Raw genomic sequence first — 15,255 nt, 5'->3', positions numbered from 1 at the left:
GAGGATAGGGAGGGACTCTGAGAGGGCTTGAAGCTGGCATGTGAGTGTAATGTACCGCTTTGACCATGTCCCAGTGCATGCCGGGAGGAGCCGGTAAGTGCCCGCGCGGTGATGGGACGAGTTGCATAGATGAATTACAACTCTCTGCTAGTGCTACTCCCCCATTTATGCACCTCTCTCACCTCATTAACGTAAAGTGCTGCGCTGCATGACTGGCTCCTCGGGCAGGAGAGACACAACGATCGGGGCAAGCTGCAATGTGAGGGAACAAAAAAAAAAAAAAACTAGCACTAAAGACGTGCGTGGAGGCATCCGAAAAAGATAAAAATGTGAGCGATTGGCGTTGCAGATGCAAATTGTTTTTTTTCCCCCCATTTTAAAGTATGCCAGCAGTAGGCAAAGAAAGTTCTTTCACGAAGGAAAGAGTGCAGGACCAGGGACACCTGTGTTACTGCACCCTTTTCTTCGTGAAAATAATTTCTTAGAGCGAAAAACAGAGCGGCATGTGGCAGACTAAGAAAATGTTTGTAAATGAAATAGTCGCTGCCCCAATTTCTAATAATCAAAATGAGCAGCGGGTGGTCATTGCTGCAGGAATCAATGACTAAACCTTCAATTTGCCCGATAGAAGTTGAAAGGTAGGACACAGTAAAAGGAAACAGGCAGCCACAGAGGTCAGAATAAAAAAAAAAAAAAACAAGCTCTCGGCATTGCTGTGGAGGGGGGGGGGCGCAGCCTTTGATGTGGTGTGCGAGGTGGATGGGTTGGGGGCGGGGGAGCAGGGGAACAAGCGAGTGGGAGGGAACCAGCATGGTGAGTGAGTGAGGCCAAGCACGCGCCTGGCGGAGTGTCACGGTTCAGAAGACAACATGCATTGGGAGGAATCCAGCTTGGAATCCAGCTTGGAATCCTCTTGGTCAAAGATTTGTTTTCAACCCAATAGTTCAGAGCTATAAATAGCTCGACATAAAAAGGGCATAGGAGGGTGTGTGAATCTACATATTCTACAAGTTGAGCATTTGATTAGCTATTCCAAGATTTTTGTTGGTCCCGGGCCTGAAATTTAGACAAGATTCTAAGAGCAGGATTACCTTTCTCCAATAGTGGTTTTACGAAGGCCAACTTCCAATTATCTGGCACACATGTCAACTATGAGGACTAATTGTAAATATAGTTAAGAGCTGGGTTGATAACCTCAATTGCTTTTTTTTTAAACTGAAGGACAATGATCGGTAAGCGAACCTGATTTACAAAGCATTTTGGAGCCTCCGATGTAATAGGCCTAAAATGGGAAGAAGAACTCTGGGAAGACCGAGCTTCTAAAAACAAGATATTTTTTTCAGCTGGTTTCCCAGGCGCAATACCAGCCTGGATATAATTTTTTGTTCAAAGAAATACACCAGCTTGTTACAAACATCTACATTTTGTTGCATTTTTAAAAGATTAATGGAATTTTTTTCTAGGTAGTTTATAGATGTTCCTATCCTCTTGAGTACATTTGGATCTCCAAGACCGCTCTGTCAACAAGGGAACCGTTCCTTGGCCAAAAATTAAAAAAAATAAGGAGCTGATATAGTCAGGCCATTTTGATGGCCAAAGCTCTGATGTACTATATCATGTAGGGAATCATGGTCCAAAAATTAAAATTCTTTAAATCATGGCCTAATCTCCACATTTTGAGGGGAGAGAGGCAGAAAGGCGCCAAGTGAAATTTATGGCTTGTAATTTACCCCAGTGGCAGTGGCTGTTCTCAGCTCTTCCTTTGGCCTTATTATTAGACTGTGCAAGCTTACCGCTAATGCTAGAGGAATAAACATAGGTTAGACCAGTTTGAGCTTCAGGTGGTTGAACTTTCATTAGCTGGAAGTTGGAGAAAACTAAGTCCAGAATATGTCCCGCTTGATGTGTGGGGCTAGTTACCAATTGTGAGTGATTGAAGGCAGTAAATTGGTTAATCGAGTCCTAGCCGAGGGATTATTGGCATAGTCAAGATGACAAAATCACCTAAGATAGTAAAAGTTGTGTTATTTAGCCAATGCAGCAGCAAAAGCCCCTAGAAAGGAAATAAAAATGAGGAGGTGGGTGCGGGGGGAGGGCCATTTTTTAAAAGCAAGCGAATTAACCATGCGGCGAGATATTAAAACAGAAATCGAAGCTTTCTGCCTCATCCAATTTGTCTATGTGAAACACCAAGCAATGCAAAGAGCTTCAGTAGATAATAGCCAAACTACCACCTCAGATTTTTTTTTTCCTGTTGAGATGGTGTATAGCCTAATCGGCTGGGATAGCCATCACAATGACAGGATTAGATGATTGTGTTTCTAACAGAAACTTGGTTAAATCAAAGTCAAGATTTTTAATGGTTAACAAGGAAGATACTCCAAAGCGTGTTTTGATAACGATCAGACATTTCTAAGTCCGCATAGTAGCTCAGCTTTGCACTCCAAGGTAAAACCACTTTTTGAGGGATGGTAGCAGCCAGAGGCATAGCGTTAGTTGCATCACTGAAAGTAAGGTTACAGCAAATACGGGATACAGTTCCAGTCGCTTTCACAGCTACATGTTTAAGCTTACAAACTGAGCCCTTAGACAGTTTCTGAAGTTCATCAGGAGAATAAGTAAAAGATCCAGATAGAGCTGGGTCCAGCCTGACCGCATGGCTGACACTGGGCATGGATGGCCGCAGATGGGCTTGCCTTTGGTGTGCCTTAGACGGGCCAGCAGGCTGGTCTAATTAAGAGCATTTCACAGTCTCACGGTTGCCGCCTCTGCCGGAAAACAACTAGACCATTGACTGTATTAAAATGAGGAAGTAAGTGGGGCAGAAATGGCTGCGTAAAAGAAGGCTCAGATTCCCAAAACCAATACGATAAGCGAGAAAAGGTAATAAAACTAACAGCACACAATAATTCAGTAGCATGGTAAAAAAAAAAATAAAAAAAAAAAAACACGACACCAGCTTCACTAGTGGGACAGGTGTCTCTTAAAAGAGAAAGTCAGTGGCCATGTGAGCTTCAGAAGGTTGTTGCCAAAATTGTGGCTTTTTCTGTGGCTGGAGTGGAAAGATTGGGCCTGCCTCTGACGTGGCACTTTACCTAGATGGAATAACGGGTGAAAAGATTCCTCCAGGCAGCTGAGCCTGAGGAAAATTGGAAAGCTTGCCTTTAGGCTCTGGAAGACCTTGGGCTGGAAGGCCATGCTGTTTGGATGAAATCACAGAGTTGCTAGAACAGGCCTTGCCTTTTAATAATGGAGCATCTCTTTTTTTGTGGCATTTGTGTTTAGGCTGCTGCCAGCTGGGCCACAATTCACACGGCTTCAACCATAAAGCAGTAATAAGTATATAACATGCAATGTGAGGAATAATAAAATGGAGAAAATGCAGTGCATATGAGGAAGATGAGAAGTAAGAGGCCAAGCATTAAACACTTACAGGAAAAGAAGCCAGATTAATTCCACAATGACCGGCAACAACACGGATCACAGGCAAAAGAAGGCGATACATCAGTGTACTGTGTGCCAGTTGATTTCAGATCTAATGAAGGGCTTCAAGAAGCAACCTCAATTTTCACTACGAAATCGCCGTGTACATAATAGTTAAGAATAACAGAGTCCATTCAAAGAAAGCACATCTCTTCACAGATCAGAGTCCTGATTGACAAGGTTTAAGGAACGTTCTACAATAGGTTAGGAAAGCACTACTGGAATTGAAAATGGAACTAGCTGATATTTTGAAGCCACGTTCTATTCAGTTTTTAAGCACAAAGATCCTGCATGCAGCTTAAGCATTTTTTGAAGTAACAATACTGTAGACGCTACATGAAGTAAGGTTTTAGAAATCATATATACTGACAATTTGTTAACTTCATTACCCTTATCCATCCCTTCACCAAAGAAGGCACCCCTCAAATCTTTAGAAATAGAATACAATATTGTTATCTTGGTTGTCTGAGAAAGATCAATTATGTCACAATGTGTACTTGGAAAGCATTCTTTGGTGAATTTATCAGTTCTCTTTTCATTGGAAATATGCAAATTGCAAACGAAAGTCACTAAAATTTCAGCAGAAAGTAATGAAAAAGGAATCCAAATTATTAATTACTCTATAACAATTTTGGATATTGAGACTTGTTTGCAATAAGACGGTACTTCAGAAAAGTTGTTAGAAAGATCTGAAATGTCTCCCAATGACCGGTTCCTACAAAATGGCAATAGCTGGGTTAATGAGAAACATATCCATTTTCCTCCTGTGTGGGACCAAAGGGTAGCTCCACTGGTCTTTTGTTCAAAGGAAATCTATCGGGCGGGCAAGAACTGCTTTTGGCTGGCATCATTGGTGCACAACATGGGTATGTTTGGGACCACTCCGGACAATAACACTGAGAATCAAAAAAGGGCCCTAAAGGCGAAAACATTAATTTAGTACCTTAAAAATTGGCCCATATTGTGGCAAAGGTTAAGCTGGTTAAAAGGAAGCCCTGTTTCACTCGTGGAAACTGGAGTATAAATAGTTTTTTTCTGAAAAATAAATATTACCTGGCTCAAGTATTCCAATCCAGGTGGGCAATTCGGGGGTGCTACCGGAATTGGCATCCACATAGGCACACCAGGCTGAGTTGCAACAGGAGGAACCCCTGGATGACCTTGGAAGCCATAGCCAGGCTGGCCTGGAGGAGCTAAAATAAATTAAACAAGACAATATGAGAATCATGCTTATACTCACAATTTGTCACTAGGTTTCAAAATTCAACAGAGCACTCACAGTTTATGAATGAAAAAGGAAAAGGGACTTTGGAAAATTCTTTGAATACTCATTCCCCTGCATCAGATTACATTCAACATATCCTGAACATGTTGTAAATATAGTATATTCTAACACATTTCACCCCACTCTCCTGGTTTCACTATAGACCAGGTCTTGAGAAGAGTGCACTGCACACTCAAGAGATGTAACATTTAGTTCGTCTTTTAGCGCCGAATACTTTTTGTGCAATTCTACAAAGATTCTTAGTAACTGGTATTTCACCAAAAGATCAAATGTGCTTCTGGGGGCACAGGTTCCATTTTCCAAAATACATTTCAGGGACGTCACACATCAGGAAATCTTAAACACCCACTATTTGAGAAATTAAGAATGATCTCCAAAATGAAAATAAAAAAAAAGTGTACTTTAGGTTTTCGTGACGAATACTTTACATGCACTCAAACTAGTTCTCATTAATAGTTTTGCTAATAAAAAAATAAATAAATAAAAAAAGACTAAATAACATTCATAGAGCACTCCTCCTCCTCCGTTCGAGCCTGCCGGACCGGCCATAGCGGGCACCGGGCAATCCCACCCCGGTGTGCCGCACGGGTGAGGGGCCGGTTTGGGGCCCTGGGGGCCGTTTTTGTTACAAGGCCGTTTCGCCCTGTAACAAAATCGGCCTTAAACCTGCCCTGGCAAAGAGCTTGGCGGCACCCAAAACCCCCCAGGGGGAGGGGGGCCGGCCGAGCACTTTGCCATGGCCGGTTTTGGTTCCCAGTTCGGCCCTCAGGCAGCGCACATGCGCTGCCGCTTGGCGACCTATTGTATCATTTAAAAAAAACTCTAAAAGCTGTTTTTTAGCCAGCCCATTACTTACTATTAGTTGGAATCATTTACACTCTTTTTTGCGGCTTTCTGATTCGGCAGGGTGTGTGAGGTGTCACTTCCTTTTCCTATTTATTTATTTTATCCAGTCTCCCTTCACTGCCCGCACTGACTGAGGTCCTATTTCTTCTTTTTGGGAATTTTTATGTAGCACAAACTCAACCCAACGGTTTTGGAATGCTTTGTATGGGCACCAGTTTCATTATACATATTCACTTTTTTTTGTATTTGACATAAAAGTAAATATACACAGCTCACTGTCAAAGGGGTGTTTTTGTTCTGTTTTCGTCTGTGTCCAATCAAAAATGATACATCTAAATCTATTAATTACTACAAGGTGATCAACACTAGTATGCAGCAGACACTAAACATGTTAAAATCGGTTATATTTGAAGCTTGATATAGAACCTTGCATTAAAAGCATGCATGCACAGACTTCTATGACCAGCATTTACTCCGGATAGTGGAGTCAGTCCTTATGTTTAAAAAAAAAAAAAAAAAACTGCCATTGAAGGTTGGAATTTATTAAAGCCCTAGGTAAGAAGTGTTTCTTGCCATTAACGCTTCCTTATTTGTAATTTTTTCTCACTTGCTTAGCATTTTATGAGAAAGCTCGCAATTTAGCTAGGAGCACTGTACAAAAAGTGCATTTGCCACCCTTTTAGTAAATGGGTACATTTTTCCAAACATAAAGCTTAAGAATGAGGGTGTCGTAGTGCAAAGGTAGCCCAGGTGGTGCCATAAACCTCCTATTTATTGACAGTGATGGCTTAACAAACCTCAGGAGGCAACTAAAATGAGATTAAAGAACATGGTCAAAATTGTGCTGCAATTAAGCTAAAAAGTATGGAAGGGGAATCTGGTAATATCCCTCTAGGATCTATTCAACCCCATTAAAGATGATGAAATAATATGGGACCCCGTCCTTGTCTCGAGTTGGACACCCTGCAGAGGGATGTCAGCCCACTGAGAGCTGGAGTGTCTGCATGCAGGAACCTCTGTCTCTGTTCTGTGTGTCAGCCTGGAAGTTTCGGTCTCCTCTGTCCTAAGCAAGATGTGATGTATATATACCCATAGGTCTCCCCAGGGGTCCTACCTTGCTGTGTTACTGTGTCGGCCTAAAGGATGAAATTGAGTCTGAACTTTAAACAGATATTATACAGGAGATGTTGGTACTGCTGTGCTTCCAAGAAGCCTCATGCATAATGTATGAGATTCGAACTAGGGGGAAATCCGCGTTCCAAATGCAGTGTTGTATCTAGGTAAAAGGTCAGGTGCTAATAACCTTTGAGGTATGTAATGTAGGCATCAATATAGGTGAAAGTTTGCAATGTTACCTGCGCCTATATAGGGTACCTATATGGAACATAACAGGACCAGCCGGTAAATATTCATCAAATTGTGTCCACGCACGAACATGCACTCAGCAGCAGGTCTTTCTTCTGAATTCTTTATTTAGGCAAACCAGCATTTGCATCCAGATTACTAAAATGCCTGCACCAACAGTTGAACTTACCTGAGAGGCACACCGGAGGGCAATAAATTCAATTAACACATGAGTGTCCTTTTGATCTGCAAAGTGCATCAGCCTGTGAACAAGGAGCAATACCACTCCAAAACGCGTTAGGCATTTTAGTAAGCTGGATGCAAAGATGATAAGGTGGCTATCCATGGATCTTAAATTGGGGGTAAAGAGTTCCATAGTTTGGCTGCTTGGACATAGAAAGATGTGCCACTAATGGGTTTTTTCGTGTATCTTGGGATTTGTATGCTAGGTGTCACTCTAGAGCGAAGTTACTTTGTTGAATTAATTTGGTGATTTTGTTCCTGATTAAGAGCGGTCCTGTTCAATGTATCGCTTTGTGGGTGATACAAAGCAGCTTGAACAGGAATCTTATGGCAACCGGTAACCAATGCAGGGCTTTCAAGGCAGGGGAGATGTGGTCTTGCGGCTTTATACACAAGAGTAGTTTGGCATCAGAGTTCTGAATCCGTTGTAATCTTTTCATGGTTAAGGGTGATCCGTGGTAGAGGCCATTGGAGTAATTGAGTTTGGACAGAACAAGGGAGATGGTAGTCTGGACCTTGTGTGGATATCCCAAATGGGGGAAGATTTGTTGCAAAGTTTTTATAGTAACAAAGCTTGATCTTGCTGGTTTGTCCACATGGACATTCATTGATAGCTTGGAGTCCATGGTCCTGCTATGGTCTCCTACATCCTTTGATACTTTAGGCGTCTTTTGCCTGATCATCAGGCCAGACGGCGAGCAGGTCATAATGTTTCCAGACGCCACACGAGTATTTCCGTTTTGGAAGCATTCAATTTGAGATGGCTCCATGTCATCCATTGATCCACGGCTCGGAGAGAACTGAAAATTGGTGAGTTTCCAATGTATTTGGGGCATTCCAGTTAAAGGAGTATTTGCATGTCATCTGCATAACTATAGCACATGAGGCGAAATTGATTAATCAGTGCCAGTAAGGACTTCATGTAGATGTTGAACAGCATGGGCGAGATGATAGAGTCTTGAGAGACCCCTGCTTTTGTGAAGTACGGTTTGGACGAAAAAGGTGGGGTATGGATGACATTGTTCCATTGCAAAGGTAGGATAGGATCCAGTCTTTAGAAGTCTCCTTGATGCCAGCTTCATAGAGTCTTTGTATCAGAGTGTCATGGTCAACTGTGTCAAGGTAGCCGAAAGGTCAAAGAGAAGTAGCGCTGCAACCCCGCTGTGGTCAACTGTGTTCTTCATGGCATCCCAGATGGCAAGAAGGGCAGATTCTGTGCTTCTTCCTGGGTAGATTCCTGTTTGGAAGTCTGAATGTATGGCCTTATGTTCAATGAATTGTGACACCTGGGCAAATGCTGCTCTTCCTATCAGCTTGCCCAGGAAGGGTCCATTTGTAATCGGTCTGTATCTGTCTTAAGTAATGGGTGTATGTATGACTTTGAGTTCTTCTGAAAATATTCAGGTAGTTAAGGAGTTGTTGATGATTCTTCTTACTGGAGTGGCGGCAGAGGTTGTTAGAAGAATTGTCTTGAATGTTTGCAGTGGGCAGTGATCAGAATGGCTCCCGGCAGGCCTGCTTGCTTTGACCAGGTCCATAAACTTGATTGGTGTTTGTTTTGAGCCAGGCACGTTGCAGCTTTCTAATTTGTTGTTTTTCCTCTCATCTCCGTGTTTCTCCAAGGTGCTTGTTTTCTTTTGTTCGGTTGTGTGGTTTTTAGTGGAGTCAGGATATCAAAAGCTTTCTGTTGCCACTCATAGTTTTGAACAGAATTATAGTTTCTAGATCTGTACTGGATATTAGTTGGGTTTTTAAGTGTCCCAAATAGAGTTTGTTCCACAGTCTATAGATGGGTGCACATAAGGTGGTATTTGGTGCGTCGCTTAGGGTGTTTTATGTTGGAAAGCAAGCAAATGGTGGCCTGACCTGGTGATCAGAGTTATTGTTTTAATGGTAACTAATTCTGGATTAGAACGAATGACATCTAGGATGTGTCCAGCAACGTGTGTGGTTTTGTGGACGATCTGCTGCAGGTTCAGTGCTTCTAGGCCAGCGATGATAGTTTTTGGATGGGGCATATCGTGTTTGTCAAACCAAATGTTGAGGTCACCTAGTATGCATAGGTTGGAGTGTAATGTTATCAGCTTTGAAACCGTGTCTAGAAGTGTGTCTGGGAATGTTGCATTGCTAGGTGAAGGTATGTAAAGGAGCAGGAAGTTACAGGAGGAAGACAATGTAGGATTGTATCTGGTAAAAAGGGCCTCACACTTTTTTATGGAGACATTGTCAACTTGAATAATTGTATTGTATGGTCTTGTAATTGCATTTATATAGCGATTACTACCCCTGATGAGGCGTCATGGAATGCTTGCCTCAACACAACAGCTAGGCCACGTCCTTTTTTGCTTAATGATTTTGGGTGATTGTTTGATAGACTAGAGGAATGGCTCCATGCAGGACTGGAGCCATTTCATTTCCTAACCATGATTTAGTTAGGATTAGTATGTCTGGTTTAGCGTCAGTAAGAAGGTCATAGATGTGATGTTTGTTTTTAGAGAGCTATCAGGCATGTCTTAGTAGGCAGTTTAGGGAACTAATAATGATCTGTTCCCATCCTCACTTTTTCATCTTTGCCCCTTTCCTCCACTACCCTCAGCTTGCACATTTTCATTTTAGTTCTGCTGCACCAAAGTTTAATTTTTAGGTCTTGCCTACACAGTGCATGCTTTGTGATGAGACATTCTTCACAAACCAGTGGGCTTAAACCCAACCACAGCATACCATTAGTTGTTTTCAAGGTCCCCTATTTGCATTTTTTTTTATTTGCTTAGCTCCCTTAGGCTTCCCTTCCTTTCTTGTAATATCTCCTCCCTGGATAATAGATTAAGTAAATGGTCTTCCTTGTAAAGGTTCTTCCTTTTTGCAATGCACTATTTTTTGTATAAGCATTTCAGTACGATGCATTGACATGCAGTGTGCTTTCCTACTTTACAACAGGCTTACAGCTTCCTATTTATGTTGATTTCAACCTATCTGACATCTTTATTGATGCTTTAGTTACTTACAACCAAAAGGGTACTACACCACACCGCTCTACTCTGCACCACTCCACTAACTTTTAGCCATGTTGAACAGCAGCAACAAGGCTAAAGAACATTAGCAAAGCCAATAGCACTCACATAGGCACAACCCATCATCTTTTTCAGTGCTGTTCAATTGAACCAAATGTTTGCTTACAAGTCTTTGAACCCTCTTTGGACTGAAGAAAGTGTGGAAGGAGTTCTCTAGGATGCTTGAAAACAGGTGCTTTGGTTTTTTGATGGAATTTTAAGCTAAACTTATACTTTCTTTAACCCCTTCCATGCAAAGGATAGCATGGTGCCATCCTCAGCCACAGTGAGCATGTGCGGAGGACAGCACCATGCTGTCCTCATACCAAACCATGGGGAAAATGCTGGTGCGGTCCCTGTGGGCCGCCTGTTCAAAGAACCCCACCAGGGATGACAGCGAATGCACTTCTGCTGCTCCCCAACCACCTCCCTCTGCATCGGATAATGTCAGCGCATGTACAGTATGCAGATGCCATCAGAAGCTGCAGGGGATGCGCTGGCAGCCATTGGCTCCCAGCATGTCCAGGAGAGAGGATGTATTTTCAGTGAGTCATTCGGGCGGCTGAAGTGTTTAGGCATCGTACAAACACTGGGGTAAGAGAAGAGTTTTTCCTTTCCCCTTGTGTCTTTATACACTGGATTCCTGCCACACAGTCAGTTCAGCCAGATCTTTTTTTTTTTTATTTGGCCGATCGGCACCCCAGGGAGTCAAACTCCAAAAGACCCCAGGGATTGTTTATTTTGTCAAATGCATGGAGCGACCCCATGGGCAAGGGTCACTCCCTCTGGGGGTGTATTTTATTGTAAATCCCAACTCCAATCTCCCATCTCGCTCCCCGTCCTTGGCTGGTGTTGTATGTCGACTGGCTTCTGGCTGATGGTGTGTGTTGACCGGCTTCTGGCTGGTGATGGCCAGACTTCATAGTGTTTTAAAATGTTAACTGTTTTACTTCTTGTCATTTGCATTTGTGATCGTAATGTTTTATTTCTCCTTTTTATTCTAGTTCAAAACTTTTAATTTCCTTTGTTGCAACTCCTGCTTGCGGTTTCGGTACTGGTAGATCAGCAGTTTGTATAGTTTCATGTGTTTGATAAGAAAAACTTTTTTGCAAGGTTTACTTAAAATGAATACAATTTCCCTGCATGAATGAGTCATTTGTAAATTGTGTAATAAGCAGCATATTTAGTATCTTTTACGGTGTGTCAAATCCTCCTTGGATTTTTGTAAGACATGTATTATGTTATCTTGTGTGTTCTTTCATTCTCTAATGGGATATCGTTGTGGTTGCTGTGTCTCTGCAGAGTACGTGCAGGTAATCCTCAGTCTAGCTGTCTCTGGCAATGAGTGATACAATTTTTTGGTATACAAGTCTTTGTGTGCTTTGTATTGATTGACTTTTCCTTCCAGATTACTGCATGCCTGTAGTTTTACTTTGTTTGATAAATTCACAGTTTGTATATTACTTGTTTTACACTGTGTTGGTTATTGTGGACTTATTTTTGCTTTACTTTTATTAGTAAGGACTATGGCTAGCTGCAAGGTTGCCACTCAGCATGTTAGCATGCTTTTAATCTTCTGATCATGGTTCTGAGACGCACTCTGCATCAGAGGCAAAGGAGGAAGTCCAGTCTTCTGGCAGCGGAATTTCTCTCCGAGGGGATCAATCGAATGATGAAGCCACTCTCAGCGCAGAGGAAGTGCCCCTTTTAGAGGAGGACACAGGTCTGCTGATAGTGCTGCAAGAGCCATCTGGATTACCGTCTGAAAGGTTTCCCATTGGAAGTGCTGGACTCTGGGTTGTCCCAAACATGATGCAGCGGATGGTACCTGCTTTTAATGGTGTTGCAGGTAGTAGTCAATACTGAAAACCCTTTGTCTATTCATTTTTCATTTGTTCATGAACAATGTAATTTTGGATGAGATTGTTGAATAGACTAATGTGTATGCTGAACAGTATCTGAGGGATAACAGTGCCAGATTCAAGTACCACGCTGGAGCTACTTGATGAGCTCCCACAAAACTGGTTTAACTTAAGATGTTCTGGGGTTAACATTTTTGGAAGGGATAGATAAATAAACTGTTGCTTGCTTCATATTGGTCTACTAGTCCCTTGATGGCAACTGCTATTTTTCCTGCAACCGTGAGTCATGATCTGTTTTTGCTTCTGCTTTGGATGCTGCATTTTGTGGATAATGCCTCAGCATTGCCATGGGATCACCATGATTGTGACCGTCTTTCAGACTGGACCGGTCCTTGTTCATTTTGTAGATCCCTTTTCAGAAATCTATGTTCACGGGAAAGAAATAGCTCTGGATGAGACTTTGGTCTTGTTCAATGGCTGCTTGGTTTTTCGACAGTACATTCTTATCAGGAGGGAATGTTATGGAACTCAGATGTATATGCTTTCTGAGAGTAAGCCTTTGTTTTCAGGGTGTACACTTGTAGGAATTCCACTATTGACCCCCCCTTGCTGCCCCGTCCACTTTTGGCGACAGTGAGAAAAATTGTGTGGAAACTTGGCAGATGACTTTTCAAACATAGGCCACAGTGTATACCTATATAAATGCACTGGTGTGTAATTGTACAGGGATTTGTTCAAAGGGGACACTGTTGCATGTGGCACAATCCGCTCTAACCGTAAAGGTTACCCCAAAGAGCTTGCATGTAAAAAAAAAAACTTCAGGGAGGACAGTGCAGTGTCTTGCGAAGTGAAGACCCTCTAGCTCTGAAATTTATAGACAGGAGCGATGACTACATGCTGTCTACCATTCATGATGAAATACTTCAATTGCTACTGCTTGGGGTCACGCTGCTGAAGTGTGTAAACCTGTGTGCATTTTAGACTCCAACAAGCACATGGGTAGTGTAGATTTGTCTTGTAGTTCCTAAGAATCCCCAGGACATGTGCATTTCAGATGTCCTTAACTGAGGGCTTGGTGTCCAAACTGCATCCAGACACCCCCTCAGGATATGTCAGCCGTTAGATTAGCTAGCGCTACAGTGCACCTACCACTCCCTGTATCTTACAGAGGCGTAGGTAGTTTCTGGCAACCACTGAACATGACAACCCAGATTCCTTAGGGATCGTGGAAAACAGTAAAGTACTTTTCACTCAGACACTCGTGCTTACTTATTCTGGGATAATACACAGGATGGCGAACAGGACATTTTCCATATGTTTTTATCGATCCACCGACAGTCTGGTGTAAAAACAGATTTGCTGCGACAATCAGGATACAGAAGCGTGCGAAAGAAATTACAAGTACTAATTTAGTAAATTGTAAATACATTTCTACCACAGTGCTAAGAAGATGAACATATATAGATCAGATAAGACAGAAGCACTGGCATACTCCTATAAAGCACACCCTACGTAATTTGTCTAAATGTACCCAGCCTAGATATGTAGGTGTAGCATGTATATGTGCATATATGTATGTATGTATATAGCCGAGAATCTCTGAGGGAACCTCCAACGCCCCTCACCTGATGGTAGAGAATGAAGGTCCCCATCTCTGCTCTAAGGATGACACCCCGCAAGGGATGGCAGAACACTGCCTGACGAAGATTTAGCATGCAGGACCCAGGGTCAGCGTGGAAGGATTTGTCTAATTTGCAGGGGGAGGAATAAGGGTCTTATATACTAGAGTGGTCACTCCAGGTTTTCTACTAGAATCAATATGTTATGGAAACAATCATAAATGTTTTTCAAAATCAACAACAATCATGCACAGCAGGCCTGTTGGCCAAGGATATAAAAAGGTGGTGATGCTTATACAGAATAATTATGCCGTGCCTGGTGACATGTTTATGTAAGTCAGGTACAGCGTTATTTTGATAATATACCAAGAGCCTGTTCACGAAGAGACAGAGCTAATTACTAGGTAAAAGGTCACCCCTCAGAACAGTTTGTCATGTGGATGGGACAATGTTTGTAAACTGGCATACATGACAGGACTAGCCTAACAAACATGACAGATGGAGTAGATCAGAGGTTGGAACCAGTGCTGTTCGTAAGTCATAAATTTGGTATAAGACGTTGCCTGTCCAGCTGTTTCATTCAGCAACCTGCAATGCTTTTGTTGTATTCAAGGATTGTTGTCCAGATTCAAAGATGACTTTTGTTCAGTTTCAGCAGGTTGTGATAAACAGCCTTGTCGTAGTGGAGCAGGCAATTGCTCCTAAGGTTGGAGTGGTAGAGGATGTGGTTAGATTGAAAGATCGGTACAAAAGGGGGTGGTGATGGAAGGAGCATCTGAACAGATTAAACACTTACACCCAGTCAACAGATCTGAGTTTAATCCATCACCGTTCTTTAGCCCACTCTGCCACCCTAGTTCAGACATGGCCATATGCAAATCAGTCTGACCCTATGCCTCATGGGAACAGTCCAGCCGAACTGCCAAGCCATACCTTCCCTGGACCGGAAACAAGCTTCCTAGGACCGGTTTCCGGCATTTCAGCAGTCTTCAGCCAGGCTTGCTTGAATCCAATGGCAAAGTGAGCAAGGGACTCACGTCAGAGCATACCCTACCAACTTATGGCGAACAAAGCGGTATACCACTTAGCGGATTACATTCCTCCCACACCCAAAAAAAGACTCTGTAGGAGCTATAGAGTCCGTGTCCGAAGAAGCATGTGGAAGGAGAGCATTATGTGCTGCCCCAAGTGTCCTAAGCCTGGGCAATGTGTGCCCACTTGTTTTAAATTGTACCACACACAACTGAATTTATGGGAGATACTGAGCATAAAAGTGAACTAACTGGTATGTATTATTTTAAAAGGTTGGCAGTACTTTGATGTAACTCAGCTAGACCTGTTGTGTTCGAGGGCATAGTTGATTTTTATATCTGCTTTAAATTGGTTTGTTTTTTGCGTTTGTGTTTTGTTGCATGTGAGCTGCCACTTGGCTGGTGGTGTGTGTGGACTGGCGCTTGGGTTGAGGTCTGTGTGGACTGACACTTGGGGGGTGGTGTGCAAGGATTGGTGCTTGGCTGGCATGT

General features: G+C 42.6%; 1 protein-coding gene across 2 annotated transcripts in view; it reads right to left on the bottom strand.

Annotated features, from left to right (window-relative positions):
* The window catches only part of LOC144792904 (phospholipid scramblase 1-like), a 353,744-nt gene that overhangs the window by 148,588 nt on the left and 189,901 nt on the right, over positions 1 to 15,255 (bottom strand). For both annotated transcript variants that reach the window (XM_078668108.1, XM_078668109.1), the window contains one exon: positions 4,537 to 4,676. In XM_078668108.1, the coding sequence (XP_078524234.1) occupies positions 4,537 to 4,676 (140 nt within the window). The remainder of the gene's footprint in view (positions 1 to 4,536; positions 4,677 to 15,255) is intronic.

Source organism: Lissotriton helveticus, chromosome 11 (assembly GCF_964261635.1).
Source record: "Lissotriton helveticus chromosome 11, aLisHel1.1, whole genome shotgun sequence".
Lineage (NCBI taxonomy): Eukaryota > Metazoa > Chordata > Amphibia > Caudata > Salamandridae > Lissotriton > Lissotriton helveticus.
The sequence above is the reverse complement of the archived record's forward strand: the minus strand, read 5'-3'. Positions and strand labels throughout refer to the sequence as shown.